At 49.6% G+C, this 26,131-nt stretch overlaps 1 protein-coding gene and 1 pseudogene across 1 annotated transcript in view; both read left to right on the top strand.

Annotated features, from left to right (window-relative positions):
* Window positions 1-11,280, top strand: part of Acer1 (alkaline ceramidase 1) — a 25,994-nt gene extending 14,714 nt beyond the window's left edge. Inside the window, exons 2-6 of the mRNA XM_004632789.1 lie at window positions 7,097-7,211; window positions 7,286-7,427; window positions 7,988-8,125; window positions 10,723-10,860; window positions 11,112-11,280. Of these exons, the coding sequence (XP_004632846.1) occupies window positions 7,097-7,211; window positions 7,286-7,427; window positions 7,988-8,125; window positions 10,723-10,860; window positions 11,112-11,280 (702 nt within the window). The remainder of the gene's footprint in view (window positions 1-7,096; window positions 7,212-7,285; window positions 7,428-7,987; window positions 8,126-10,722; window positions 10,861-11,111) is intronic.
* Window positions 11,281-17,871: 6,591 nt separating this feature from the next.
* LOC101570548 lies at window positions 17,872-19,316 on the top strand (annotated as a pseudogene).
* Window positions 19,317-26,131: the final 6,815 nt, after the last annotated feature.

Here is a 26,131-nt window from a genome sequence, read left to right as displayed (position 1 = left end):
TTATGGGTGTGAGTGCTGCTGGGGTTATGGGTGTGAGTGCTGCTGGGGTTATGGGTGTGAGTGCTGCTGGGGTTATGGGTGTGAGTACTGCTGGGGTTATGGCTGTGAATGCTCCCCCCAGCCTGGGGCGGAGAGCCTGAATGCCATTTTAGGAGACAGACTTGCTCTCTGCAGCTGTTGTTGCTGCTACTCCTCCATTTTGCCCTCTGCTCTTTGCTGGCGCCATGGAAGGTTGCCCTCTGCCATGTGCTGCTCTGCCTTGGAGCCAGCTGAGTATGGACTGAAACCTCCACAAACTGTGAGCTAAATAAACCTTTCCTTCCTTCATTTTAGGGGTCAGGTATTTTGTCCCAGCAATGAGAGAAGAGTAACTTGAGACAATTCCTTTTCTGCCACAGCCCCTTCAGTATTTGTTATTGGTCGATTTGTTGATGATAGTCTTTTTTTTTTGGCAGAACCAGGGATTGAACTGAGGCTTTCGGGCTTGCCAGGCAAGTGCTTATTCTTCTGAGCCATCTCCCTGGCCCCCGATGATAGTCATTCTTTCCAGAGTGAGATGAAATCTTAATTTTTTTAAAATTCGCATCTCAAAAGACCAATGATATTGAACATTTTTCATATATTTACTTGCTGTTGTATTTCTTCATGTGAGAAATGTGCTTTCCTCTCAGATGTCCATTTCTGGATTGTGTCTTTAAATCAGGGGGGAGGGGGCATGATTTTTTTTGAGTTTTTTTATTTTAATGTATGTGGTACAGGATCTCATACAGCTTGACTCTTAGCGATCCTCCTGTCTCAGCCTTCCCAGCACTGGGATCACAGGCATGCACCACCACACCAGGTCTTGGTGGCCAACTCAGCATGCCCCAGGTCAGGGCCGGCACGGCTTGTGGTACCAGGGATTGAGCCTGGATCCCTGTGCTTGACAAGCAAATGCTTAGTCCTCTGAGCTATCTCGCTGGCCCTTTTGAGTTCTGATGGTAATGCTTTATCTTAGGAACATCCAGCAACCATTTTCCCCACACTATGGGTTCCCTCGTTACTTTGTGGATGGCTCCTCTTACTGTGCAAAGGATTTTTAATAAGATGAGGTCGCACTGATGATTTTTTATGACAGTTCCTGCGCAATCAGAATTTCAGTCATCAGGTCTTTGCCTACGTCAGTGTCTTCCAGAGTTCTGCCTATTCTATTGTCTAGCAGATTTCATGTTTCTGTTTTAATATTTAGATCTGTGATCCATTTCAAATTTAGCCTAGTGCATGGTGAAAGATATGGGTCCAAGTTTAATCTTCAGCATGCGCAGAGCCAGTTTTCCCAGCGCCATTTCTTCCAGAGGCTGTCTTCCTTCCAGAGAATGTGTTTGGCTCCTTTGTCAAAGACAAGGTAGCTGAGTGTGTTTAGAGTTGTGTCTGCATCTTCTAATCTGTTCCATTGATCTTTGGGTCTGTTTTTTTTTTTTTTGTTTGTTTGTTTTCTTTTTTGCCCATACCATGCTTTTTTTTTTTTTTAATAGAATTGTCTTTTTATTTTTATTTTTTGCGAAACTGGGGATTGAACTCAGGCCCTGCGCTTGCCAGGGAAGTGCTTATTCCACTGAGCCATCTCCCCGGCCCCCACCATGCTGTTTTTACCACCATCAGCTGCCACTCTTAAACACCACAACACTGTCCCCAGGTTCTTTTCACTTGGCCGGGCTCCAGCTTAATTCCTGTGGTCATGTTTATAAACTGCTAGCACTGCTAGTGTTTAGAACTTGAATTGCTAGAATTCAGTTGCTTCGTTGCTAGTATTTAGAACTCATAGGGAATGACTACATTGCTGAGCTATCATCCAGGTGTAACTGGTTTTGGAGTTTTGAGTCTGTTACAAGATCCTACACGTTCAAGTTGTTGGGGATGAGAAGTGGCCGCCTGTTGGGCCCATCCCCTGCTTCTTTGGCACTGTGCCACAGTATTTTCTATGACCTGTAGTTGGCCTCAGTCTTGGAATACCAGGGAGGACAGCTGTCTAGAACAATTATGTCACTTTTGGCTAAAGTGGTACCACCAGTCATAGTAGTCACAACAATTCTAGCCTAGAAAAATGATAAACTGAGGTAACCATTAATTTGCTATCTTTAAGCATATTAACTATACCACACACTGCACCAGCCCTGCCCCCAGGCATGCGGAGCTGCCTGAGACCAGGCCCAGTGGTGCACGCCTGTAATCCCAGCACTGGGGAGGCTGAAACAGGAGGATCACTACAAGTCTGAGCTGTGTAGTGAGACCCTGTACCAAATACATTCAAAAAGTAAAACAAACATACTAACTAGTTTTGTAGTTATATAAGAAAATCTAAAACACACCAGAAAATTATATGCAGTATATATGTCAATCTTATCATCAGGGGTTAAAATTCAAAAGGGATTAAGGAAAAAATAAGGAGGTAGAAAAAAAGGAAGAGATTACAAGAGTAGCTGTAAGGCAAGGGAGACCACACTAACTTTGGGGAACTGGTGCAGAGGACTGGAGGGAAAGAGAGACGGAAGAAATACAAAGGACAGAGGACTGATGATGTAGCTCAGTAGCACAGAGCCTTCCTGGCAAGTATGAGGTCCTGAGTTCAATTCTCAGTAACACACACACACACACACACACACACACACACCAGAACCACAACCCTAAAGAGGCTAGAAACCACATTCACACTCATATAAAAACAAAATCAAACAATGAAGGAGAAAAAAAGCAAAAACAATAAACAACAAAAACAGAACCACCACAAACAACAAAAAACAAACAAGAGAAAAAAAATAATGGTAACTTCCAGGTATGTCTGCCATCCCTGGTAGATGCTGTGTAGAGACAGAGTCCTGGTCTGTGCCTGTCTGCCTCAGGAAGCCAGAAGTAGCTTTTTGGCAGGATAGGATAAGCTCAGTGAGCCTGCACCTTATTTCTTATACAACATCTAATCATAAACTTTCAGGACTGGTGTGGAAGTTCTCTGGTACTAGGAATACAGGATCCCTCTCTATGATCACTCTGATATGTCTAAGTCACTGTCCATACTCTGGTTTCTCTTCAGATTGAATAAATCTTTTGCCTTTTCACTAAGCCACTGTCCTCAGCTGTATGTTCCAAGAAGTTATCTCATCACATCTTCTTTCCAGAAGAAAGTGGGTAAAGGCAAGCCTCGTCCTTTCCCTTTAAGAGCATGACCTGAAGATGGTTATTGTTCTTATACTTCATTGGCAGGACCTAGTCACATGGTTGTGTGTAGCTGCAAGGGAGTCTGGGAAATAACCATGCTATTATAAAAGAAAGTGGAGAGTCAGAGTAACTTACACTGTTGTTATCCACTCTCTGGGTCTGGGGTTTGTGTCCTGCCACTATGGAACCACGTCACAGTTTGGTTAGGGAGAAGGGAGGATGGTTGTTGAAGCACAGACTCCACTCTGTGCTATAACTGCCATATTTTTTTTTTATGGTTTTCTTGTTATCTTGACTTATGAAGACATTGTCAAACATTGATGGTCACCTGTTAAACAATTTCTGCGGCTGTGGTAAATGGAATTCTGATCCATCTCATAAGAAACACCTTAATAAAAAGAAAAAAAAACCCTTTGTATCAATAATAAATGTTGATAAAATAAAAAAAAGAAAGAAAAAGAGACACTCCCAGGTTCTTGCTGAGCATGAGGATGAACACCTTTGATCACCGCACTCTGGGAGGACAAGGCATGACGATCACAAGTTCAAGCCCAACCTGGGGAACTGAGTGATTTACTGAGAACTTTGTCACAAAACAAAAATGAAAAATGGTTGGGTATATGGAGAAGGAAGCCTCTGGGTTCAATCTGCAATAGAGAAAAGGGAGAAAAGAAGAAAGAATGGAAGGAAAAAGAAGAAACTCAGAAGTTCTTGGGCTCTGATTTCAAACCTTAGATTCTTCACTTAATGGCTGATGATGGAGTCGGATGACTTGACCACTCTGACAATCAGTTCTACTTGCTTTTCTTTCAGAGACAAGGTCTCACTACACAGTGCAGGCTGGCCTTGAACTCACCGTGTGTCTCAGGCTGGCCTCAAACTCCTGGTAATCCTCCTGTCTCAGCCTCGCAAAGGTGGAGATAACGAGGGTGCACCATCTCACATCATGCCTGGCTGTGAATCTATGATGCTATTCTGAAGATGAGAAAAAAAATCTGGGAATACTAAACTTCTCCTAGGCCCTGCAATATAGTAGGCATCAAATTATAGGCAGACAGACAATTAGCCCCCAGGCAACTTTATCAAACCACAACAATGTAATCAGGGGTTTTGGTCAGGTGCAGTCAGAGCCTCTGGCGTCTGTGTTTCCTCCTTCTTCCCCAGGAAGCCTTTCCCAGACATAATAGCCCTCAATAATATGTTTACTTTTAGTCTCAGCTTGTTGATGCCGTGTAACAAAACATTCTAAAAATTCACAGCTTGAAAACAAGGATAGGTTTTATTTTGCTCATGAATCAGTGTGGGCTTGGCAGGGACATGGCTCATTTCTGTTCTACTTGGAACCAGCTTGAAGACAGGACGGGCTGGAATCCACCGACGCTGTGTCCCTTGCGTACGGCAGTGGAGCTGGAGAAAATCTAAGAGCTGGTACAGAGGCGCGGTTGCTCCAGAACAATGGATTCAAATGAAGCTGGGCTTCTATCTTGGAGGCCCAGGCCTCGAAGTCCCGTGTTCTAGGAATAAGATGATCATGTGGGCCAGGCATGGTGGGACATGCCTGTAATACCAGCAACTCAGGAGGCTGAGGCAAGAAGATCACGCGTTCAAGGCCTGCTGGGGGAAGTTAGTGAGCTTCTGGATCAAAATTTTCAAAATGTGGGAGGTGGGGAGTGGGGTTGTAGTGCTGTAGTAGAGGACCCCTGGGTTCCATCCCCATTGTGTGTGTGTGAGAGGGAGAGAAAGAGAGACAGAGACAGAGACAGAGACAGAGAGACAGAGAGAATATGAATCAGATTGAAGCCGCAGGTCCTTTTATGATCTAACACTGTACGTTTCAACCTCACTTCTGTACTTCCTGCTGTCTGTTAGCAGGGAATCATCATTACGGTATTGTATCATCTTTTCTTGTCTACAAAGTGAAGGCCGACTCACAACCACAAGTCTGCATTTCACCTTGTAGGAAAGAGAAAGAAGCCTAGAGGCCAGAAATGGAAGCAGTAGTTGTCAGTTATGACCTCATCCTGTTGGCCAGACTCAGTCACAGGGAGGTGCCAGGTCTGCTGGGAAATGTAGTGTTTATTAAACAGCTGTGTCTCAAGGGCCGGCCAGTTAGCTCAGTGGACTAAGTGCCTGCTTAGGCAGGGGCAGGGACTGGGGTTCGAGCCCTGGCTTGTTGTGTTCGAGCCCGCCCCTGGGGCACTCTGAGATGGCGATTGAGACTGGGCGTGGGGTTGCGCGCCTGTAGTCCCAGTGCTTGGGAGGCTGAAAACAGGAGGATCACTACAAGTCCGATCTACGTAGTGAGACCGTGTCAACCCTGTTCTAAGTACATAAAAAAAAAAAAAAGATAAAATAAATAGCTGTGTCCCAGCCAAAACTTCAGAGATGTTGTCCTACCATCGCCCCTTGGAATCCGTAGGACGTTGGTTGCAGGACTCCCTGGAGAGCAACATTCATGGTTGTTCAAGTCTTTTATATAAAATGGTATTATTATTGGCAGAGTGCGCTGAATCCTCTCCTAAGACTCAGTTGTCTCTAGATGACTCATAATACCTAAGACGATGAAATGCTACACACCTAGTTGGTATATTGTATTGTTTAGTGACTAATGACGAAAGTCTCTATGTTCAGAATGTTTTCTTTTCAGCCAGGCATGGTTGTACACACCTATAATGCCAGCGCTTGGGAGGCTGAGGCAGGAGGATTGCCAGCCTGGGTTACACAGTGAGTTTAGGGTGAGCCTTCACTGCATAGGGAGACCCTGTCTCAAAAGCAAGAAGAGAAAAACAAAGGAATGCTTCCTTTTTTATTAGTATCTGTTTTTGATGAATAATAATTGCATTCATCTTGGAGAACAGGTACATATTCACATATAGTTCCTCTTCCCTAGATCCTGATCTTTACAAGTCTGTCTTCTTGTTTCCTAACAGCTATCTTTTTTTTGCTTTCCAAATTATTGATGTTTTGGGTTTCTCCTATGAGAACATCACTGAAGCCTTATAATTTTAGAGTACATCCCATTGTCTTGCAAATGATTCAACTTTATCCTTTATAACTGGGCCTGGTGACAAACGCCTGTGACACCAGCGCCTCGGAGACTAAAGCAGGAGAATTGTCCCAAGTTTGAGGTCAGCCTGGGCCACATAGTGAGCTCAAGATCAGCCTGATTTACAGAGTGAGCCTCTGTCTCAAAAAAAGAGACAAAAACAAACCCAAAAAATGTATCCTTCTCTACGACTGAGTGATATTCCACTGTGTGTGTGTGTGTGTGTGAGTGTGTGTGTTTTACACTGTATTTTCTTTATACATTCACCTACTAGACTACGTTCAGAATATTTTTAAACTGTACTCGTTTGATTGATGGCTATGGAACTCGCAGCTACGATGTTCTTCCTGCCAACAAGAAAAGGCGGGGAATATACTCGGGTTGGCAGTCGGTCTTTGCCACATTTTTTGTGGAACTTGTTTGAGACAGGGTTTCGCTATGCAGCGCAGGTTGGCCTTGGGCTCACTACAGCACCCACATGACCTGGAGCTTGTGCTGACCCTCCTGCCTCAGCCTCCCAGAGCTGGGATTACAGGCATGACTGACCACCACACTTGTTGGGTGAATAAATGAGCCCGAAGAATAACAGGCGGAGTGGGGGATCTGTTGATATATGATGGGCTGTTATGATCAGCCAGGGCCAGGGCTCAGGCTCAACCACACAGCGCTTGCCTAGTATAGGTGAGGCCCTAGGTTCTGTCCCCAGCAGCACAGAACAATGACATCATGAAGAGAAAGACCCGATGGAAGGTGGCAGGTGAGTGGGTGAGAGCCCCTGGGTTGCGAGTGGCCTTGGAGTGCCAGGCGGCCCTCCCCTGCCTCCTCCGACTGACAAGGCCCTCTGTGCTTCTGTCCCAGTTCAGCAATGTCACCTTCCTCATTTTTGGGCCCCTCATGGCATTTCTCATGCACTCGTACGTCCAGAAGCGCTCCCGCTACATCTACTGCATCATGGCGCTCTTCGTGTGCATAGGTAGGTGCGGGCTGGTGGCGTGGGGAGATGGGGGTGGGGGCGCCAGCACCTCCTGATGCCCTGCTGGTTCCTAGGCTTCTTCTCCATGTACTTCCACGCCACGCTCAGCTTCCTAGGCCAGCTGTTGGACGAGGTCGCCATCCTGTGGATGTTGGCCAGCAGCTACAGCATCTGGATGCCCCGCTGTTACTTCCCCACTTTCCTCAGGGGCAGCAGGTGAGGCCCGGGCTCATGGGGTGGTGTCTGGCCCCTCTGTAGTGCTATCTGAGCTCCCCTGAGCCCAAGCCCATGCCTCCCTCGGCCGAGGGACCTTGCCTCTGAACTGCCCCCTCAGGCTCCCTGAATCTTTCACCTGATCCCTCTAGGGCGCCCGGGTCCCGCTCTGCACCAACTGATCCACCCATATCCATTGCTCTAAAACTCTTCCTGCTCCGTGCGGCCCACCCAAGCCTTCCAGAACCCCTGACCTGTGCCACCCCAACACTCTTGCCATCCTCAGTCCCCTGGGGCCCCTCAGAGCCAGCTGGGTTTGAGGATTCCTCCTCTGAGCCTACCTGGCTTCCTCCAAACCCCTTTGTCTGACCTCCCATGATGCCTGGCACTTCCACTGATGGCTGGGGACCCCCTGAGTCTCTCTCTGCATCCTCCCAGCTGCTGCTGAGTCCACCGGGGCTCCCTGTGCCCTGCATAACCCTACCCAGGAAGCCCAGGCCCCCTCTCAGCAAGATGACCTTACCAAATGCCCCCAACACCCACCGTTGAACCCCGTGTCCTAGGTCTCAGTTCACCTGCATGATCCTGAGTGGCACCACGATTGTCACCTTCCTGTCTGTCTTGAGGCCCACGATCAATGCCTACGCCCTCAACAGCATTGCCCTGCATGTGGTCTACATGGTGCGCTTGGAGTACAAGAAGTGAGTTAGTGGGTGTGGGGGCACAGGGCCAACATGCAAGCTCGCCGGGAGGATGAGGCATGGGGCCTGCAGGGAGGGACCCCAGCCCGGATGACTCAGTGACTTCAGAGAGACCTGTCTCAAAATAAAAAATAGAAAGAGAGGAGGATGTAGTTCAGTGTGAAGGGCCTGGGCGCCATCCCCAGTGCTGTTAAAGTAAAACAACTACATTGAGGCTAAAGACTCCTGGAATTGGCCTCTGCCTCCAATCCAAGAACCTCCTAATACCCATCATGCTCCACAAGCTGAGTCCCTCCAGCTATAGAGGACAATGCTCTCCTGGGAGGGGCGTCTCTCCCCAGACCTCCCTGCAGTGACGGACGGGGCCAGCCTTTGAGCGTGAGTCTGTTTCACTACGGAGCTGGCCCTTTCCATGATAAAATCCTCAAAAACATATTGATTAGTGGAGAGACTAGCCCTGTTAGTGTTTGGATACAAACCAAAAAATGTGCCCCAGAAAGCTCGCACCTTCAGAAGAGGGGCTGTTGGAAGGTGACACGGTCACCCAGCACTAACGCCTCCAGAGGACAAGTCTGATGAGGTTGAGTTCCTAGCGGAGCATGCTGCATGGAGGTGGAGACTGTCAGGAGAAAGAGGTCACTGAGTGCATGGCCCCAGGGGTCATTTTCTTGTCTCTGACCCTCCTTCTCTGGCTCTTCTTTCTTTTTATGTATTTAGTACAAGGTATACAGGGTCTACAGAGTCTCACTGCATAGATCAGACTCATAGTGATTCTTCTGCTTTCAGCCTCCCAAGCGCTGGGATTACAGGCGCGCACCACTACGCCCCGTCTCAGTGCGCCCTGGAGGTGGGGCCAGTATGGCACGCCGGGGATCGAACCCCAGCTGCTGCACTCTGCCTAAGCAGGCGCTTTAGTCTGCTGGGCTATCTGGTCGGCCCTTTCTGGCTCTTTTTAACTCTGCTTCCTCCCTGCCATGAGGTGAGGGGCTTTTCCTCCGCCAGGCCCTTCTGCCCTGACTCTTCAGCCTCGGAGCCAGCCCTCTGTGGACTGAACCTTCTGAATCAATCAGCCAAAATAACCTTTTCCTCCTGTAAGTGGAGTATGTTGGTATTTTGTCCCAGCAACTGAAAAGGGACTGTTACAGTCCCCTTCCACACACCCCATCAACCAGCTCCAATAACCATCAACATGTTACCAGGGTGTGTTATGTGTTTCCTCTGAATCCATAGATGTTCATCCTTAAATTCGTCAAGAATTAGTTCTCTAAATAATTATTGGCTTCCACCCATGCTAGTCCTAGGAGTACAGAGTTGGCATCTCACATCAGTCCATTTGAGAAGAGCCACCAAGAGATTATACACAAAGGAGAGGGGAGGGCACAGGAACATCTGTGTGTGTTGTCTAGCTCCCCTGGTCTAGTAAGCATGGCTTTTGTGTGACCATCTAGAGATGTGCGGCCAGGGGTCATGGGAGGGGAGGTGGGAAGGAGTGACCACACAACGAAGAAGAAGCCATCCCCATTCCCATGGAGAAAGCTTCTTCTTTTTTAATTTTTTATGCATTTAGTACAGGGTCTACAGGGTCAGGTCTCAGCCTCATAGTGATCTTCCTATTTTCAGCCTCCCAAGCCCTGGGATTACAGGTGTGCGCCACAATGCCCAGTCTTGGTTGCCCTCTCAGCATGCCCTGGGAGCAGGGCCAGCATGGCAGGCCAGGAATCGAACCCTCAGCCCTTGCATCTACCTAAGCAGGTGCTTTAGTATGCTGAGCTATCTGGTCAGCCCAAGGGAGCTTCCTGAAGATGTCATCTCTAGTTCCTCATTGCAACCAGCTTGAAGCAGCCCCACAGAGGGAGGAGTGAGATAAATATTCTAGAAGCACCCTCTCCCACCCTTCTAATATCCTGCCGGGCCCCCACATGGGTCAAGCAAACTGGAAACCATTGGCCAGGCCAATTGGAAACTCACCATCAAAGCCAACTAGTGACCACTGGCCAGTGTTAACACCTGCGCTTAGTGACCTGTACACATGTAACAAGTCTTAGCTAGAAGCACAGACTAGGGGACTGTGTCAGCCGGGTTTCTGCTGCTGTTAACAGAGCCCTGGTGGCATATACCTGTGCTCTCAGCTGACTCAAGAGGCTGAGGCAAGAGGATGGCTTGAGCCTAGGAGAACAAGTCAGCAAGGGCCACACAGCAAGGCTCTGTTCCTCTGATGAGAAAGACGAGGTGTCCTCGGGCTCATGATTGGATGGTCCCATCTCTTGGGCCTTCTTGTGCTGGCCCAGTGGGCCTGGAATGCATAGCATGCCTGCCTTTTTATGTGTAGGAAGCAACTGGGAAAGAGGTGAGCAGGCCAAGGTCTTCAGTGTGCAGTGTCTGCCAAAAGGCTGGGTTCTTCAGGTTTCACCTCTTCTTCGCCTTTGACACAGGGGCTTTTGGGGACACTCCCAGTTCTAACAGCCCAGAGCACTAACTCACAGGAACCTTTTAGCCATGTTCTTTCCCCCTGCCCATCCTTGGGTGGCGGGAATTTCCCAGGAGGCCCTGCGGGCACTGCTGTCTGAGCCAGCCCTGTTTTCCTTGTCTCCTTCCAGGACCAGAAGCAGGCAGCTCCGGCACATGATTGGGGTATCTGTGGTTCTGTGGGCCAGCGCCCTGGCCAGCTGGATCAGCGATCGCTTGTTCTGCAGCTTCTGGCAGCAGATTCATTTTTTCTATCTGCACAGCATCTGGTGAGTGGTTCCCCCACCCCCAGGGGGCTGAATCCCCGGAATCAGAGGAGGTCGGGGGCCAGAGCTTGGAGCAGCAGGGTAGGGAGCCAAGGGGGAGAGCCAGGTGTTGTGACGTGGCAGGTGGAGGAGGTTGGTGGGTGGTGGAGCCTCAGATCCCTTCAGGTGGCCCAGATCTCTGAAGGTCGGCAAGGGCAGTGGGGGGGAGCTGGTGGCATCTTGTGCCCTCACCATCCTCTCCCTGCCCTCTTCAGGCACCTACTCATCAGCTTCACGTTCCCTTATGGCTTTGTCACCATGGCCTTGGTGGATGCCAAGTATGAGATGCCGAGCCAGACCCTCAGAGTCCACTACTGGCCGCGGGACACTTGGCCCGTGGGGCTGCCCTACATTGAGGTCCAGGCGGATGACAAGAGTTGCTGAGGTCTGCCAGTCCCTTCGCGACCACCTGCTCGTGGGCTCACCTGGGACATGAGACGGAGGCCAGAACCAGCTCTGCCCTGGAGGGGCACCCCGGGTCCTCTCTCTGTCCCCTGCCTCCTGCTATGTCCTGCCTTATCCTGCCCCACAGTAGGGGGACAATGTCCTGGTCTCCCGATTGGCAGCCTGCCATGGTTCCCCTCCAGGACCGTCCTGTCCCCTTCCACTTCCTCTGCTGTGTCCACAGCTTTCCCATGGCCACTGTCATGTCAGTCACTGGGGCTGGTGCCCCAGGAACCATGGGGCCTGAAGCTTGTGGCAGTGTGCCTTAGATCTGGCTTCAGCTGTGACAATATCTCTGGTACAGCTGTGGTATCTGGGCCCCGCAGCCTACCCCACAGACATGCAGAGACCTCACAGATCCCCAGGGAGGTGCCCCAGATTCAAGAAGTCATCGCTGGTGGACATCTGAGGATAATGAGGGACACCCCAGGCCCCATGATCATGGGAACACAGTGGGGGACGGAGGTGTCCAGTCTGCCACAAGCAGTGGGAGGTAGCAGGGAGCAAGGTGTTTGTGGGGGCTAAGAGTACAGGGCGTGAATCCAGACAGACCTGAGTGTGGTCCCTGCTTGCTCACTGTCTAGCTGTGTAATCTCCAGGATGTGATTTTCCTGCTTCTGAAGCTCAGCACCTTGTTTATAAGCAAGGTTCTCTCTTGGGCTGGGGAGATAGCTCAGCAACACAAGCGCCTGCCTGGCAAGTACAAGGTCCTGAGTTCAATTTCCAGTACCCCCTAAATAAAACAAAGTAAAATAATACTGCCTCCCTCATGGGGTTTCCGTGTGAATAAAGGAAGCTAATGTGTGTAAAGTGTTCTTCTATAGAGTCTGCCAAGCATCTATCCATCTATTTGTACTTTAATTCAATCATTCATTTACACATACACCCAGCTACTCATCCATACATGACTGATCCATCCATCTGTCCATGTACTTTTTTTTTTTTTTTTTTTTTTTTTTTTTTTTGGCAAAACCAAGGATTGAAATCAGGCCCTTGCACTTGCCAGGCAAGCACTTATTCTACTGAGCCATCTCCCCAGCCCCCCTGTCCAGGTACCTTTGATTTACCTATCCACATGCTTGCTTTGGCAGCATATGTACTAGAATGTTGATTTACCTATGCATTAAATTACCCCTTCATTCTTTTTTCAGAGCCAAGTTATTGTTACATAGTTCAGGCTGGCCTTGAATTTGTGGTGATCCTTCTGCCTCATCCTCCTGAGTGCTGAGATTACAAGCTTGTGCCACTACACCCAGCCTTCTATCCTTCAAATTACCTATCCATTAATTTTTCCATTGATCTATCCATTCACTCATTTTTGTTTTTGTTTTGTTTTGTTTTGAGACAAGGTCTCACTAAGCAGTTCAGGCTGGCCTTGAGCTTACTTTGTGGCCCAGGCTGGTCTCAAACTTGCAATGACCCTGTCTCAGCCTCCTGAGTGCTGGGATTACAGGTGTGTGTCACCATGTCTGACTCTATCCATTCATTCTTTCTTTGCTTTACCTAACTTTTCATCCTCCTCCATTAATTTATCTATCCATCCATCCTCCCACTTATAAATTTACCCATCCTTTAATTTATCCATTAAAGTATCCATTTACCCATGTATTGAATTTTCAATTAAATCATCCATATATCCAACCTTTATTTACTCACCCATCCATCCATCCACCCATCCATCCACCTATCCATTCCCCTCATTCATATACTGAATACTGTACCGAACCATCCACCCATCCATTCTTTTCTTAATTTACTCATTCATTAATTCATCACCCATCCACTTATCCTTCTGTTCATCTGTCCATCAGTCCATCTATTGTAGAGTCATGCATTTTGCATCCTCTATTTACTGTTCCATCAGTCATATTTGCATCCTTCCGTTCACTCATCAAGTGTTCTTGGCCGGAGAGATGGCTCAGTAGAATAAGCGCTTCCCTGGCAAGTGCAAGGGTCTGAGTTCAGTCCCCGGTTCACTACAAAAAAAAAAAAAAACAGTAGGAAAGAGTCCTTCCACCACTGCAACCCCATCATATTCTCTCTCTCTCTCTCTCTCTCTCTCTCTCTCTCTCTCTCTCTCTCTCTTGTAGTGCTGGGGTTTGATCCCAGGGCTTAAGCCCTGAGCTACACCAGCATTTATTTATTTATTTATTTATTTATTTATTTATTTATTTATTTATACCAGGGTCTTGCTATATAGTTCAACCTGGTCTTGAACTCACTATGTAGCTGAGGCTGGCCTCAGACTTGCAGTGACCCTCCTGCCTCAGCCTCCTGAATGCTTCCAACCATTACATTTTAAAAAAAAATTTAGTAGGGCTTGCTAAGTTGTCCAGGATGGGCTCGACGGTCTCGCCGTCCTGCCTCAGCCTCCTCTCCTGGCTTGCGGCTCTTCGGCGGGTTTACTGGATGAGCTGCAGTGTTCATAGCACTGCTCTTGGTACTGCCCGCCCAAAATAAGTCTCTGGGGACATTGCCCGGGCCCTGGGGTGCGTTGTTTCAAACAGCTGAGAGCCCCGTCTGTACTGTAGACGCAGCTCAGGAAGGGCAAGTGAGCTGCCGGGACCAGAGCCTGGCCTTGAAGCCAGGTCTCTCTCCCCGCTGCTCTCTACACTGTGCTGAGTCACCAGTGTATTGCGCCTGACCTTGGTTTCTGCTTCTGGATCTTCCTTTTTTTTTTTTTTTTGTTTTTTTTTGTGGAACCAGGGATTGAACTCAGGCCCTTGCACTTGCCAGGGATGCGCTTATTCCACTGAGCCATCTCCCTGGCCCCACTGCTTCTGGATCTTCCTAGAAGTGCTTTAGAGACCACACATCCTTGGGTCGTGCCGGGGAGGATGCTGCTGCACATTCGTGAAATGACCTAGAAAATGTCGCATCTCAGTGTCGGGGCAGAAGGAATTGCACTTCCATGATTGCCTGAAGAGGAATTTGACCTGGTAAAAGTTAAAAGCCTTAGATCAAAAACATCCTGGCACATGCCTGTAATCCCGGTAATCCAGGAGGCTGAGGCAGGAGGATTCCAAGTTGCAGCCCAGTCTGAACAATTTAGCAAGATCCTATCTCAAAATTAAGATGAATAAAGGCTAGGAGAGGAGCTCAGTGTGAAGGTTGTGAGTTCAATCTCCAGCACTGAAAAAGCAAGCAAGCAAGCTTGCTCTCTGGGGGAGAAGGATAGAAAAACATCAGTCTCTGCCTTGTTTCTATTTCTTCCCCTTCTCCACTGGCTTCTGTGGCTGCGGGGTGAAATCACCCTGAATTCTCTACCAATAGGCAATACCAAAGGCCACTTCGTGGGGTCAGGGTTCTCCTTCTGGGGTGTACCGGTTACCAACACCACAGATGTTCTAAATGGCATCCACACTTCAATAGAATGAATGGTTTATATATCTTATTTTGAGGCAGGGTGTCACTATGTTGCTAAATTGCCCAGGGCGGTCTCAAATTTGTGATCCTCCTTTTATTTCTGCCTCCCAAGTGCTGGCCCTGGGTTCAACTCCAATTCCTGGAAGGAAAATTCATTTAGAGATAATGTAAGGGCTCCCGCTGGCCTGGGTAGGAAGCCCCTAAATCAAGCATCAATGCCAGAGAAAAAGAACAATGTTAGGAGAAAAGAAATTCCAAATATTCGTTGTTCTGATCTTTTCTAAGCACACATCTGGTTTTTATATATTTTTGGTCTTCTCCAAAACCATTCATGGCCCCCCACTGCCTGTGGGACAAGGGTGAAACATCCCGGCATTGCCAGGTGTGGTGGCCCACGCCTGTAATCCCAGCACCTGAGAGGCTGAAGCAGGAGGATTGCTGAAAATCTGAGGCCAGCCTGGACTACATGGTGAGATCCTGTCTCAAAAAAAAAAAAAAAAAAATTAGGACTGGGGAGTTGGCTCAGCAGTCTAAGTGCCTGCCTGGCAAGTGCAAGGACCCAGGTTCGATTCCTGGTGTGGCATGCCATGCCAGCCCCAGAACTCCGAGTGTGATGGCACACACCAGTTATCCCAGCACTGGGGAGGCTGAGACAGGAGGATCACTATGAGTCCAAGCTGCATAGCAAGGCCCTGTCCAAATAAATAAATAGAAAAGATTTTTTAAAAATCTCAGCATGACATTCCAGGTCTGCTTCATGTTGAAGTTCGTCTGGGTGGGTCCCAATCAGCTACCACTGGCCTCTGCTGCATAAGATTTTTTTTTCTTGGGCTGGCCCAGGCTGCCTTAAGGGTGGTGTCTTAGTTACTTTTTTACTCATTGGTGGGACAGTCAAACACCTGACAGTCAAAGTGAAGGATGGAAAGGGTTATTTAGCTTACAGTTACTGGAGGGTTCAGTCCATATTCTGCTGGCTCCAAGGTAAACGACAGCAGTTCATGGAGGCAGAAAACGATGAAGAGCAGAGGAGGGGCAGCAGCTGCGGCGTCCATCAAGTCTCTCTCTTCCTTCTGCGCTGAGAAGACCCGTTGCTCCACGGCGAAGATCGTGGTGCGGCTGCGAAGATCTAGCTCCTCTGAGGGCTGGGACTTCTCCACTGAAGCAGGGCAGGGCCCAGGAAGCCTTCCGCAATTTCTTTACATACACTTTCTGTGCGGAGTCACTCTGAGGCGGCCCATGGCCCTAGGGTTGAACCAATTGCACCCCAGTGGGGGCCCAATAGCTCAGCAGGCTGGGCCCTGCCCACCTGCAAGGCTGGGCCGCCCCCAGAACAGCCACAGCCAATTCGGCCAAGTTGAAACAATGTATCAACTATCACAGCCGGTCTGGTAAGGCAGGTGGAACTGGGGGTCAGTTCCTGTAGGTTGGCCATCGTTATGAAGGGCAGCTGCCAATGACCTGGGAGAGACAGAGAACATGCTAAGGCCAAAAGAGGATTATACAATATCCTGAAGGGCTGGAGCATCTAGGAGGCCAAATAGAGAACCATATGGGTCAAATCCTGCCAGGTGCAGTGGCACACGTTTGTCATCTGAATGCTGCAGGAGGCTGAGGCAGGAGGCTCACATGTTCAAGTCCTGCCTGGAAGATTTAGTGAGGCTCTGTCTCAAAATTAATAATAATAATAATAATAATAATAATAATAATAATAATAATACAGTAAATGAATGTAAGGGACAGGGGATGTAGCTCAGTGGTAGAGCAAATATTCCTGGGTTGGAGCTGCAATACCAAGAGTAGAAGGAGAGAGACAGAGACAGAAAGAGATGGAGAGAGCCAGAGACAGAGAGAGACAGACAGAAAGAGATGGCGACAGAAAGAGAGAGAGACACACACAGAGAGAGACAGAGAGAGAGAGAGATGGAGACAGAGACAGACAGTGATGGAGACAAAGAGACAGAGATGGAGAGACAGAGAAAGATGAAGACAGAGAGAGATGGAGAGAGAGACAGAGAGATGGAGAGAGAGACAGAGACAGGGACAGAGACAGAGACAGAGACAGAGACAGAGACAGAGAGACACCCTTTCCTGGGTGCAAACAAATAGTCCCAGCAGAGGGCGGTACAGACTTAGTGTAGTGGCGATCAGTATTGGACCAGAAGTGAAGCCATACACATCAGAACTATTGCTTTGGAGCCCTCAAACCTTGAGTCAGCAATGCCCCTCCTGTCTCAGTTCCACAGCTTGTCACATTGGGAGAGCAGGCAAAATAGATACAAAATAGACTGAACACTAGGGTTTGGGCATCTGGCAAATCCCCAAATAATCGTTTTCTTTGGCTCCCCTCCCTCTGCTTACATGGATACAAAAGGAAAGAAACATTGTGTCAAGGTAGAGGAAGGAAACATCTAGTCCTGATTATCCTCATTGGTTACAAAAGTAGATACAGTAACACAAAAGTCATTAGCCACCAGGCAGGGGTTCTGAACACAAGCCTTGGATCAGACGGCCTTTGCAGAGCTGAAAAAAAGGGGAGAAGCTGGCTCTGTCCCACCCCAGGCTAATGACAGAGGCTCTGTTCCTTCTTTTTCTCCTTTCTTCTTTGCAGTACTTAGTATCCTACCCACGGGGGCTCTACCACTATTTTACATCCTCAGCCCCTTTTATTTTTTTATTTGAGATGAGGTTCCCCTAAAACTGGCCTCAAACTTGTGATCCTCCTGCCTCAGCCTACCAGAGCGTACTGATGTGTTTCAAACCACCTCTGGGGATGTCCAAGTCCAACAAGGTCGGGGAACCCCACACCAGGAACTGTCACTTGCCTGTAACTGGGAGCCCCAGGACTGATCCCTTGGTCATTAAAGCAGAGGAGTTAAAGCAACAATACTCAAGCATTTTCTCACAAATCTGCATTTGTAACAAAAATTGCTAGAGAGAGGTTGAAGATGAGCAGAGGACTAGGGGCGCACACCTCTAACCCCAGCACTTGGGAGGCCGAGGCAAGAGGATCAACATGAGCTTGAGGCCAGCCTGGGCTTTACAGTGAGCTCACGGCTGGCCTGGATTCCATAATGAGGTCCTATATTTTAAAAAAATGGTCCGGGTCCAGAAGCGGCTGCCAGGCTCCCTCTCCAGTCTCCAGTCTCCATTGTCAGTTCGCCTGCCTCCACTCCAGCCTCCACCATGTCCATAAGGGTGACCCAGAAGTCCTACAGGGCGTCCGCCTCCGGCCCCAGGCCTTCAGCAGCCTCTCCTACCCCAGTGGGCCTGCTCCTTGCATCAGCTCCTCCAGCTTCTCCTGAATTGGAGAAGCTTCAATTGGAGAAGCTGCAGCGGCAGCTTCCGGGACGGCCTGGGGCTGGGTGGCTATGGCAGGGCTGGTGGTGTGGGGAGCATCATGGCCATCCAGGTGAACCAGAGCCTGCCGAACCCCCTGCACCTGGAGGTGGACCCCAACATCCAGGCTGTGCATATTTGGGAGAAGGAGCAGATCAAGAACCTCAACAACAAGTTCGCCTCCTTCATCCACAAGGTTCAGTTTCTGGAGCAGCAGAACAGGATGCTGAGACCAAGTGGAGCTTCCTGCAGCAGCAGACGTCCTGGAGTAACATGGACAGCATGTTCGAAAGCTACATCAACAACCTCCGGCGGCAGCTGGACACACTGCGTCAGGAGAAACTGAAGCTGGAGATGGAGCTGGGCAACCTGCAGGGGCTGGTGGAGGACTTCAAGAATAAGTATGAAGATGAGATCAACAAGCGTACAGAGATGGAGAATGAATTGGTCCTCATCAAGAAGGATGTGGATGAAGCTTACATGGACAAGGTGGAGCTCGAATCACGCCTGGCAGGGCCGACTGATGAGATCAGCCTCCTCAGGCAGCTGTATGAAGAGGAGATCCGTGCGCTGCAGTCTCAGATCTCGGACACATCCATGGTGCTGTCCAGGGACAACAGCCGCTCCCTGGACCTGGACAGCATCATCGCTGAGGTTAAGGCCCAGTATGAGAAATTCACCAACCACGGTGGGGCCGAGGCCAAGAGCATGTACCAGATCAGGTATGAAGAGTTGCAGACTCCGGCTGGGAAGCACGGGCATGACCTCCACCGCATGAAGTCTGAGATCTCTGAGATGAACCGCAGCATCAGCCGCCTGCAGGTGGAGATTGAGGCCCTCGAAGGCCAGAGAGCATCCCTGGAGGCGGCTATCGCTGATGCCGAGCAGCGTGGGGAGATGGCCATTAAGGATGCCAATGCCAAGCTGGCCCAGCTAGAGGCTGCCCTGCAGAAGGCCAAGCAGGACATCCTGGCAGCTGCATGAGTACCAGGAGCTCATGAGCGTCAAGCTGGCCCTGGACATCAAGATGGCCACCTACCGCAAGCAGCTGCAGGGCGAGGAGAACAGGCTGGAGGCTGGATGCAGAACTGAGCATCCAAATGAAGACCACCAGTGGCTATGCAGGAATGGTGAGCTCAACCTATGGGGGCCTCACAAGCCCTGGTTTGGGGAGCCTCCAAAGCCCTGGCTTCACTCACACCAAGTCTGCTGTGGTTGTGAAGAAGATTGAGACCCTTGATGGGAAGCTGGTGTCTGATGTCCCACCCAAATGAGTGGGTCACAGCAGCCTCTCCCAGCCCTCTCAGGAGGCCGCCCCAGAGCCCGTGGGGAGACAGCTGTACAGGGGAGCACTGGGAGCAAGAGACCCACCTGAGGCTCACCTTAGCCCCCAACCCACCCTTGGGGGGACATTACTGCCTGGGGTACCCCTTCTTGCCTGTACCTTCACCAAAACCCAAGTCAATTTTTTTTTCCAAAATAAAGCCTGGTTTTGAAAAAAAAAAAAAAAAGGCCAGGAAGATAGCTCAGCAGTTGCCTAGTAAGGGCAAGGTCCTGATTTTGATCCCTGGTACTGAAAAAAAAAAAAAAAGAAAGAAAAGAAAAAATAAGACAGCCAAACACCAGGCTGAGACTTTCTTCTAGAAGCATTTAGATCTAGCAGAGAAATAATGAGGGATTAATTGATTCACTGTTAGACTCAGTATTATTGAAAATATTTACTGAGGCCCTACTATGTGTCAAGTTTTGTGTTTACGATCCACCAGAGGGGAGAAAACCAGCGATCCCCATTTTATTGCAGTTTCCATTCTAGGTAGAGAAGATTGAAAAGGAATTTAATGACTTGTATCGATTGGTAGGTACTGATGTGTGCTGAGGAAAGAGGAAAAATCTACCGGGGTGAGGGATGTGGGGGCCAAGAGGGGGAACAGACCAAATGAGGTGGCCAGGGCCTGTCTCACCAAGGAGGAGACACAGCTTGAACACAGATCTGGAGAAGGGAAGAGGGGAATCAATACAGGGGCAGATGGAAACACCAGGTGACACCCAGGACCTGGAGGCAGCTTTATCTACATAGATGAGCACTGATCAGACCTTTCGCAGCACACCAGCCCTGACCGCTGGTGGCCTAAAGCTTATACTGGATAAGCAAGCAGGAAGTGCAGAGGTAGACTGGCTACTCAGCTGCGGATTGGTTTCCACCGTGTGCATCATACTGCCCAGCTATACAGCACAGCGACCAGCCATTTCTAAAAGACTAGAAGCAACAGGAACCGGAACAGGAACTGTTACCAGGGCAACTAAGAAGCTGAAGTATACTGGTGGGGGCGGGGTCTGCTACATCTTCCCCCTCTTTAATTTTCCCAGAAAATCTTTGTTGGGTGTATTACGTGTGATCATTTGAGGCAAGGCCTAACTGGAAGGAGCAACATTAGGGCAATCAGCAATCCTAGGATGGGCCCTAGCCTAAGTCCCCACGACTGAAAGCTGTCTTTACCAGGACTTTGTGACTTGCTTCCTTTATTCCAAGGTTTCCCTTTGAGCTGACTCTGACGAGGGAGTGAAGGAATTAGGCTGATCTAGGAGGGGGCCCAGGGGGTCCTAGGTGCTTATTAAATCTTGGTCAAGGTTTATTTTATTTTATTGAGGGAACCATCTATAGTTTGTGACACTTTTATTATTATTATTATTATTATTATTATTATTATTACTATTACTATAATAATAATTTTTGTTTTTGTATTTTAAGGAAGGGTCTACAGGTTGTTCAGGGTCTCACTACGAGATCCTACTCATAGTGATCCATCTGTTTACAGCCTCCAAAGAGCTGGAATTACAGGCACTCATGCCACCATGCCCAGTCCCAATTGCCATCTCAGCACGCACCGGGGGCGGGGCTGGCACAGCACGGCAGGCCCGGGGATCGAACCCAAGGCCCCTGCGCCTGCTTCTAAGTGCTTTAATCCACTGAGCTATTTGGCCAGCCCTGTGATACTTTTATTATTACTATAATTACCATTATTATTATTATTATTACTGTTATTATTTTGGTATCGGAGATTGAACACATGACCCTGTGCTTGCCAGGCAGGCATGGCAAGCACCTATAGAATTTAAGTAAAAACCACAGCTAGCAGGGGGACGGGGAAGCAAGGACTGGGGTAAGCAGCCCGAAAAGACACAAAACTCAAGGAGACTAAACTCAAGAAGTCTGAACGGTGTCCTCAGACTTCACCTGTGCATGGACTGGTCAGTGTCCTGAGTGACCGGAGCAGGGCTTTGAAGAGTACAACATCTTTTCAGGGTGAGGGCTGGGGAGATAGCACAGCAGCATAAGCACCTATCTGGCAAGTACAAAGTTCTGGGTTCGATTCCCAGTACAAAAGAAAAAAGAAACAAATTAACAGTTTGCTATCAGAATTGAGCTATCTGGCCCATGCAAAATTTTTAGTGGATGTAAGGCTGGATGCCTGAAACTTACAGAGGTAGTTAATATGTACCTGGGTTTTATATGCGTGTGCATTACAAGCTGGGTTTCTTTAAAAAAAAAAAAAAAACTTTTTTAGAGCTTTGTGGACTGCATGCTATATGTAGTATTAGTTACTTCTTTTATAGACATAAGCCTGTTGTTATTGCCAGTGATCAGGATAGGGCATGTCTAGGGATGATGCTTTACAGTAGGACCCTACAAACTTTTATTGTCTTCCTAGTATGGGTGGGGGATGGGAGGCCAGGGCCGGGGACACAGATGCCCAAGGCTGAGCTGGCGGGTACAGGTGCCAGTACTGCGGCCTGAGCTTGCAGAACAAATGGTGGGGGAAAGTCTGCCTCTGCTCTTCCGGGAATACTGGGTAAAGTTTTTCCGGATGGGGTGGAAGTGTCGCTAATCAGAAGTGTTTTTAAAGAGGGAACAAGATTTTGAACCTCTGGGAGGTTGAGTCCAGGTCAGTGGTGAAGAAGGAAGGATTGGCTGACAGGAACCAATCAGAGCAGAGGTGACAAATTTTAGGACCAGACAGGTGTCCCAGCAGGATGTGGGTGGCAGAAGGCTGAGGCGACACATTCGGAGGGCACTCACAGTGGCACGGGCGACTCAGGGCTCTTGGACTGGCCTTCCGGGAAGGGGAGGTGCATCTTAGCAGTTTTGGTCTGCATTGTTTGCTCAGGGGACCGTGATGGAGCTGTAAGGGACAGAGAAACCTCAGGGAAAGGGTGCTGGTGGCTTGGCTAAATCTGTTGCTAAGGCCTCCCCAAAACAGTGGGAGAGTTTTTAACTCCTTGTGGCAATTGAGCCCAAGTGAACTGGCCTTCTCCGGATCTTTCCAGTTGAAGGGGCTTGTGGGAGCAACTCGCAGGCAGAGGAGGGCAGCTTTTAAATCTAGAAGAGTCCAGAAAAGGTGTGTGGGTTGGAAGCCACTGAGTGCAAGGTGATGACTGTGTTGCTGCAGCGCGGAGAACTGGCCCACGGTGGTTAGCAGGCTCTCAGGCTGATGTGCAGCTGGATGCCTGTTTGTGCTTCTCGTGATAGCTGACAGCAATGGGGGCGGGGTCGCGGTGAGGCAGGGCAGCTGTTGGCTAGGCCTGGAGCTGAGTCCTTAGTTCATCTCTCTCAGAGGGGAGTTCTCAGAGCTCCAGGATGGCGGTGATGTGTCCCAGGCTGAGGCAGGCTTCATCTTTCTTTCAGGGAACCAAGTTGAAAGTGCAGGGTTAGACAGGAGGGAGGCTGCCCACCTTGGTGCAAGGGAGAGGGTCGCTTCTACCTTGACGAGGTGGTCTCTTCCGAGTACGGGGCTGGCCTGTGCAGGGATTCATGCTTGCTGAGATGTCCTCTCGGGCTGCAAGGTTGTACCTGGCAGCAGGGGCGAGAGGCAAGAGTCCACATTACTCCAGTCATGGCAACTGTTTGATAGAAGCTACTGAAGGTGAAGAGTTCCGTTCTGTTGTCTACCAGAAAGTCACAGGTTTGCTCCTGACTTGTGCAATGACCGCAGATTCTCTGGGGCCCAGTCTGATGAAGCTCAGTCCATGTAATCTATTCCAGCCCCACAGGGCACAGCTCATTTGTCAGGGCTGACGGTCCAGGTTTTCCTCAGTCAGTGTGTGGAATGCAGATAGAATTGTTGACAGTCACCTTGGCTGGGGATTCGATGACGCCGTCTGACCAGGAGTGTAAGTGGAGGCACTGGAGGGAGGGCCTCTGTGGCCAAACATAGGCAACGGCTGGCTGGAATCGGTTCAGTTGGCTGGAAGTAGGTGGGTCAGGAGCGGGGAGTAAAGCCAGAGGTGATGGTGGCAGCTGCAGCAGACAACGAAGGAGCCATGGTGGAATTCTCAGGAAGAATGGGCCTCTTCCTTCTCTCTCTCTCTCTCTCTCTCTCTGTCTCTGTCTCTGTCTCTGTCTCTCTCTCTCTCTTCTTTGAAATGCAGGAAATGGTTTAGCTTTATTTTAACTCCTTAAAACCTGTGGATTTTGACTAATTAATTTCCATCTTTGACTTCCTATGTGTGTTTTGTAGCATTGCACAATGGCACAGCCCACAAAGGATGAGAGAGACTGTTTAGAGAGGGACCATTTAGATGCCCAGCTGGCTACGCCCCTCGTGGAGACTTGGGCATGACTTAGCTAAGGAGGGTGCAAGGCCTCCGTTATGCCAGGTGAGGGCCCCTCAGCCACCTGGAGCAGTGCTTCAGTGGTGCACAGACGGAGCAGCCTGTTGCTCGTGCTGCCTGGTCCACTCACACACACATTCATTCACCAGGCACTCAGGCTAAGCATTGTAACCCCTCTTCCCTCGAGGGTGGCCTTCCACAACAAGAGTTGATCTAGCTCTTTTGCAGCTTGAACCGAGCAGGACTGATGGACAGAATGACTAGGGTGCTCCCAGGGGCCTTACTCGAATCAGGCAGGCAGACAGACAGGTTGTGTTCTCCTCCCCTTAGGGTCTGATGTGAGCTGCTCAAGTGGAGGGCCAGAAACCTTCCTCCAGACCTCTGAGTGGACTCAAGAAACCTCAAGGGCATGCCTTCCTACCCGGGCCTGGGGAGGTCCTTGCTCCATCCTCAGGGGCCTCGACTGGTGACCAAAGCAGGTGTTCCCAGCTGATGCACTGCATGCAACGGCAAGCAGAAACGCCAGAAGGACACCCAGGATTTGAAGGCAGATTTATTTAAATTGACAGGCACTGATGGGGATCATTCTCAGAATATCAGGCTCTGGTCTCTGGTAGTCTAGGGTTTCTATGGGATAAGCAAGCAGGAAGTACAGAGGCAGAGGGGCTTGTCAGCTGGGAAGCGGTTCGTACAATAAGCACCACAGGGACCAGCTATGTATTACAGTGACCAGTTGTTTCTAAGAAATAAAAGTAGTGAGAACTGTAATGGGAATTAATTCCTGGGCAACTGAGAGATGAAGTATACTGGCTGGGGGGGGACATCTTCTGCTATGCCAATAGACATCTTAGGAAGAGGTGGTCCCCGCCAAAATGTCAAGGCTGCCCAGCATGGTGGCACCCCCTCCTGTCTTTCCAGCAGTCTAAGGTGCTGAGGCAGGAGTATCCTAAGTTCGAAAGCAACTTGGGCAATGAAGTGAGACCATATCTCAAAAAAAAAAAAAAAAAAGTATTCAAAAAATAAAGAGTCATACAGCTCAGGGGTAGAGTATTCCTGGCTTTTGTTTGGTTGGTTTTGGTTTTGTGAGACAGGGTCTCACTATGTAGCCCAGGCCGGCCTCAAAGTCCTGGAGATCCTCCTGCCTCAGCCTCCCGAGGGCTGGTATTACAGGTGTTCACTGTAATGTCTGGCGCTGCTTATTTTCTCAGCTTCACCTCTATTTTTTTTTCCTCCTTTCTACATGTCGTGCCCTAGGTTAAAAAGAAAGGCGATATTATGAGGACAGAAACCTGGCCTTTTTCAGATGTGCTTTATTTTGTTTCCAGTCCTGGAGACTGAACCTATTGAACCTACGGTCTTGTGAATCGAAGCCAGGCACTTCACCACACAGCTACCTTCCCTTTTCAGTTTTTCAGACAGGATCTTGTTCAGCTGCCCAGACTTACCTTGAATTTGTGATCCTCCTGTTTCAACCACCCGAGTAGCAGGCCAGGAGAAGTGCAGAATAGCAGCACTTATTTCTGTGCTGGAAATTGAACTCAGGGCCCCACACATACTACTGATGCCCATCACCACTGAGATCGCTAAATCCTAAAATTTTTAACTTCTGTTTTTTTTTAAAAAAGTTTTATTTCTTTATTTGGAACAGGGTCTTGCTACACAGCTTGGATTCGTCGTGATCCTCCTGTTTCAGCCTCCCAAGCGCTAGAACTACAGGCGCGCGCCGCCACACCCAGTCTGTTTTCTCAACGCGCTCCAGGGGCGGAGCTGGCACAGCGTGCTGGGGCTCAAACCCCAGTGGCTCACCTGCCTAACCAGGTGCTTTAGTCCGCTGAGGTATCTGGCCGGCTAAAACATGTTTTCATGATGTTAAAATGTACACTATTTCCCAGTGACTGAGGAAACTGAGTCAGGATGATCTCTTGCTCCCAAGAGTTCGAAACCAGCATGGGCCATGTAGCTTGGAGCTCTTAAGTACTGAACACATGAGAACATCTTGGTCACTCTAGTGAAGCCGGACTGCCAATGCTGTCATCCCAATCCGCACGCAGTCGAGTCACCCCCCGCCTGCCGCGCCCCAGACTCTGGAGGGAGAAGCAGGGAACTTGGTTGGCCAGGCAGACCCAGGTTTGAAACTGAATCCTCCAGAGCGCATTCCATCACATGCCAGCAACAGACGGCCAGGACACAAGAGCGTCCCCTGGGGAATCGGCAGAGCTCCACTGGGAGTCCTCTGGGGCGCGGGCCCGCGGGACACGCCAGCCCGCGACGCACCGGCCGCAGTGCGCAGGCCTGCAGCCCCTTCCCGCCGCCGCCCCCCTCCACGTGCGGCGCACACCTCGCGCCGCTCTCGGCTGAGCTCCGCTCGCACCTCCCTCCCTCCCTCCTCCCGCCCCTCCGGTCCCGGCCTCCCATTGGCTGAAGGCTTCGTCCCTCCGACCGCAGCCCGGCAGGCCCCCGACAGGTCGGAAGTCCCGCC

This window comes from Octodon degus, unplaced genomic scaffold (assembly GCF_000260255.1).
Source record: "Octodon degus isolate 3935 unplaced genomic scaffold, OctDeg1.0 scaffold00050, whole genome shotgun sequence".
Classification (NCBI taxonomy): Eukaryota; Metazoa; Chordata; class Mammalia; order Rodentia; family Octodontidae; genus Octodon; species Octodon degus.
The sequence above is the reverse complement of the archived record's forward strand: the minus strand, read 5'-3'. Positions and strand labels throughout refer to the sequence as shown.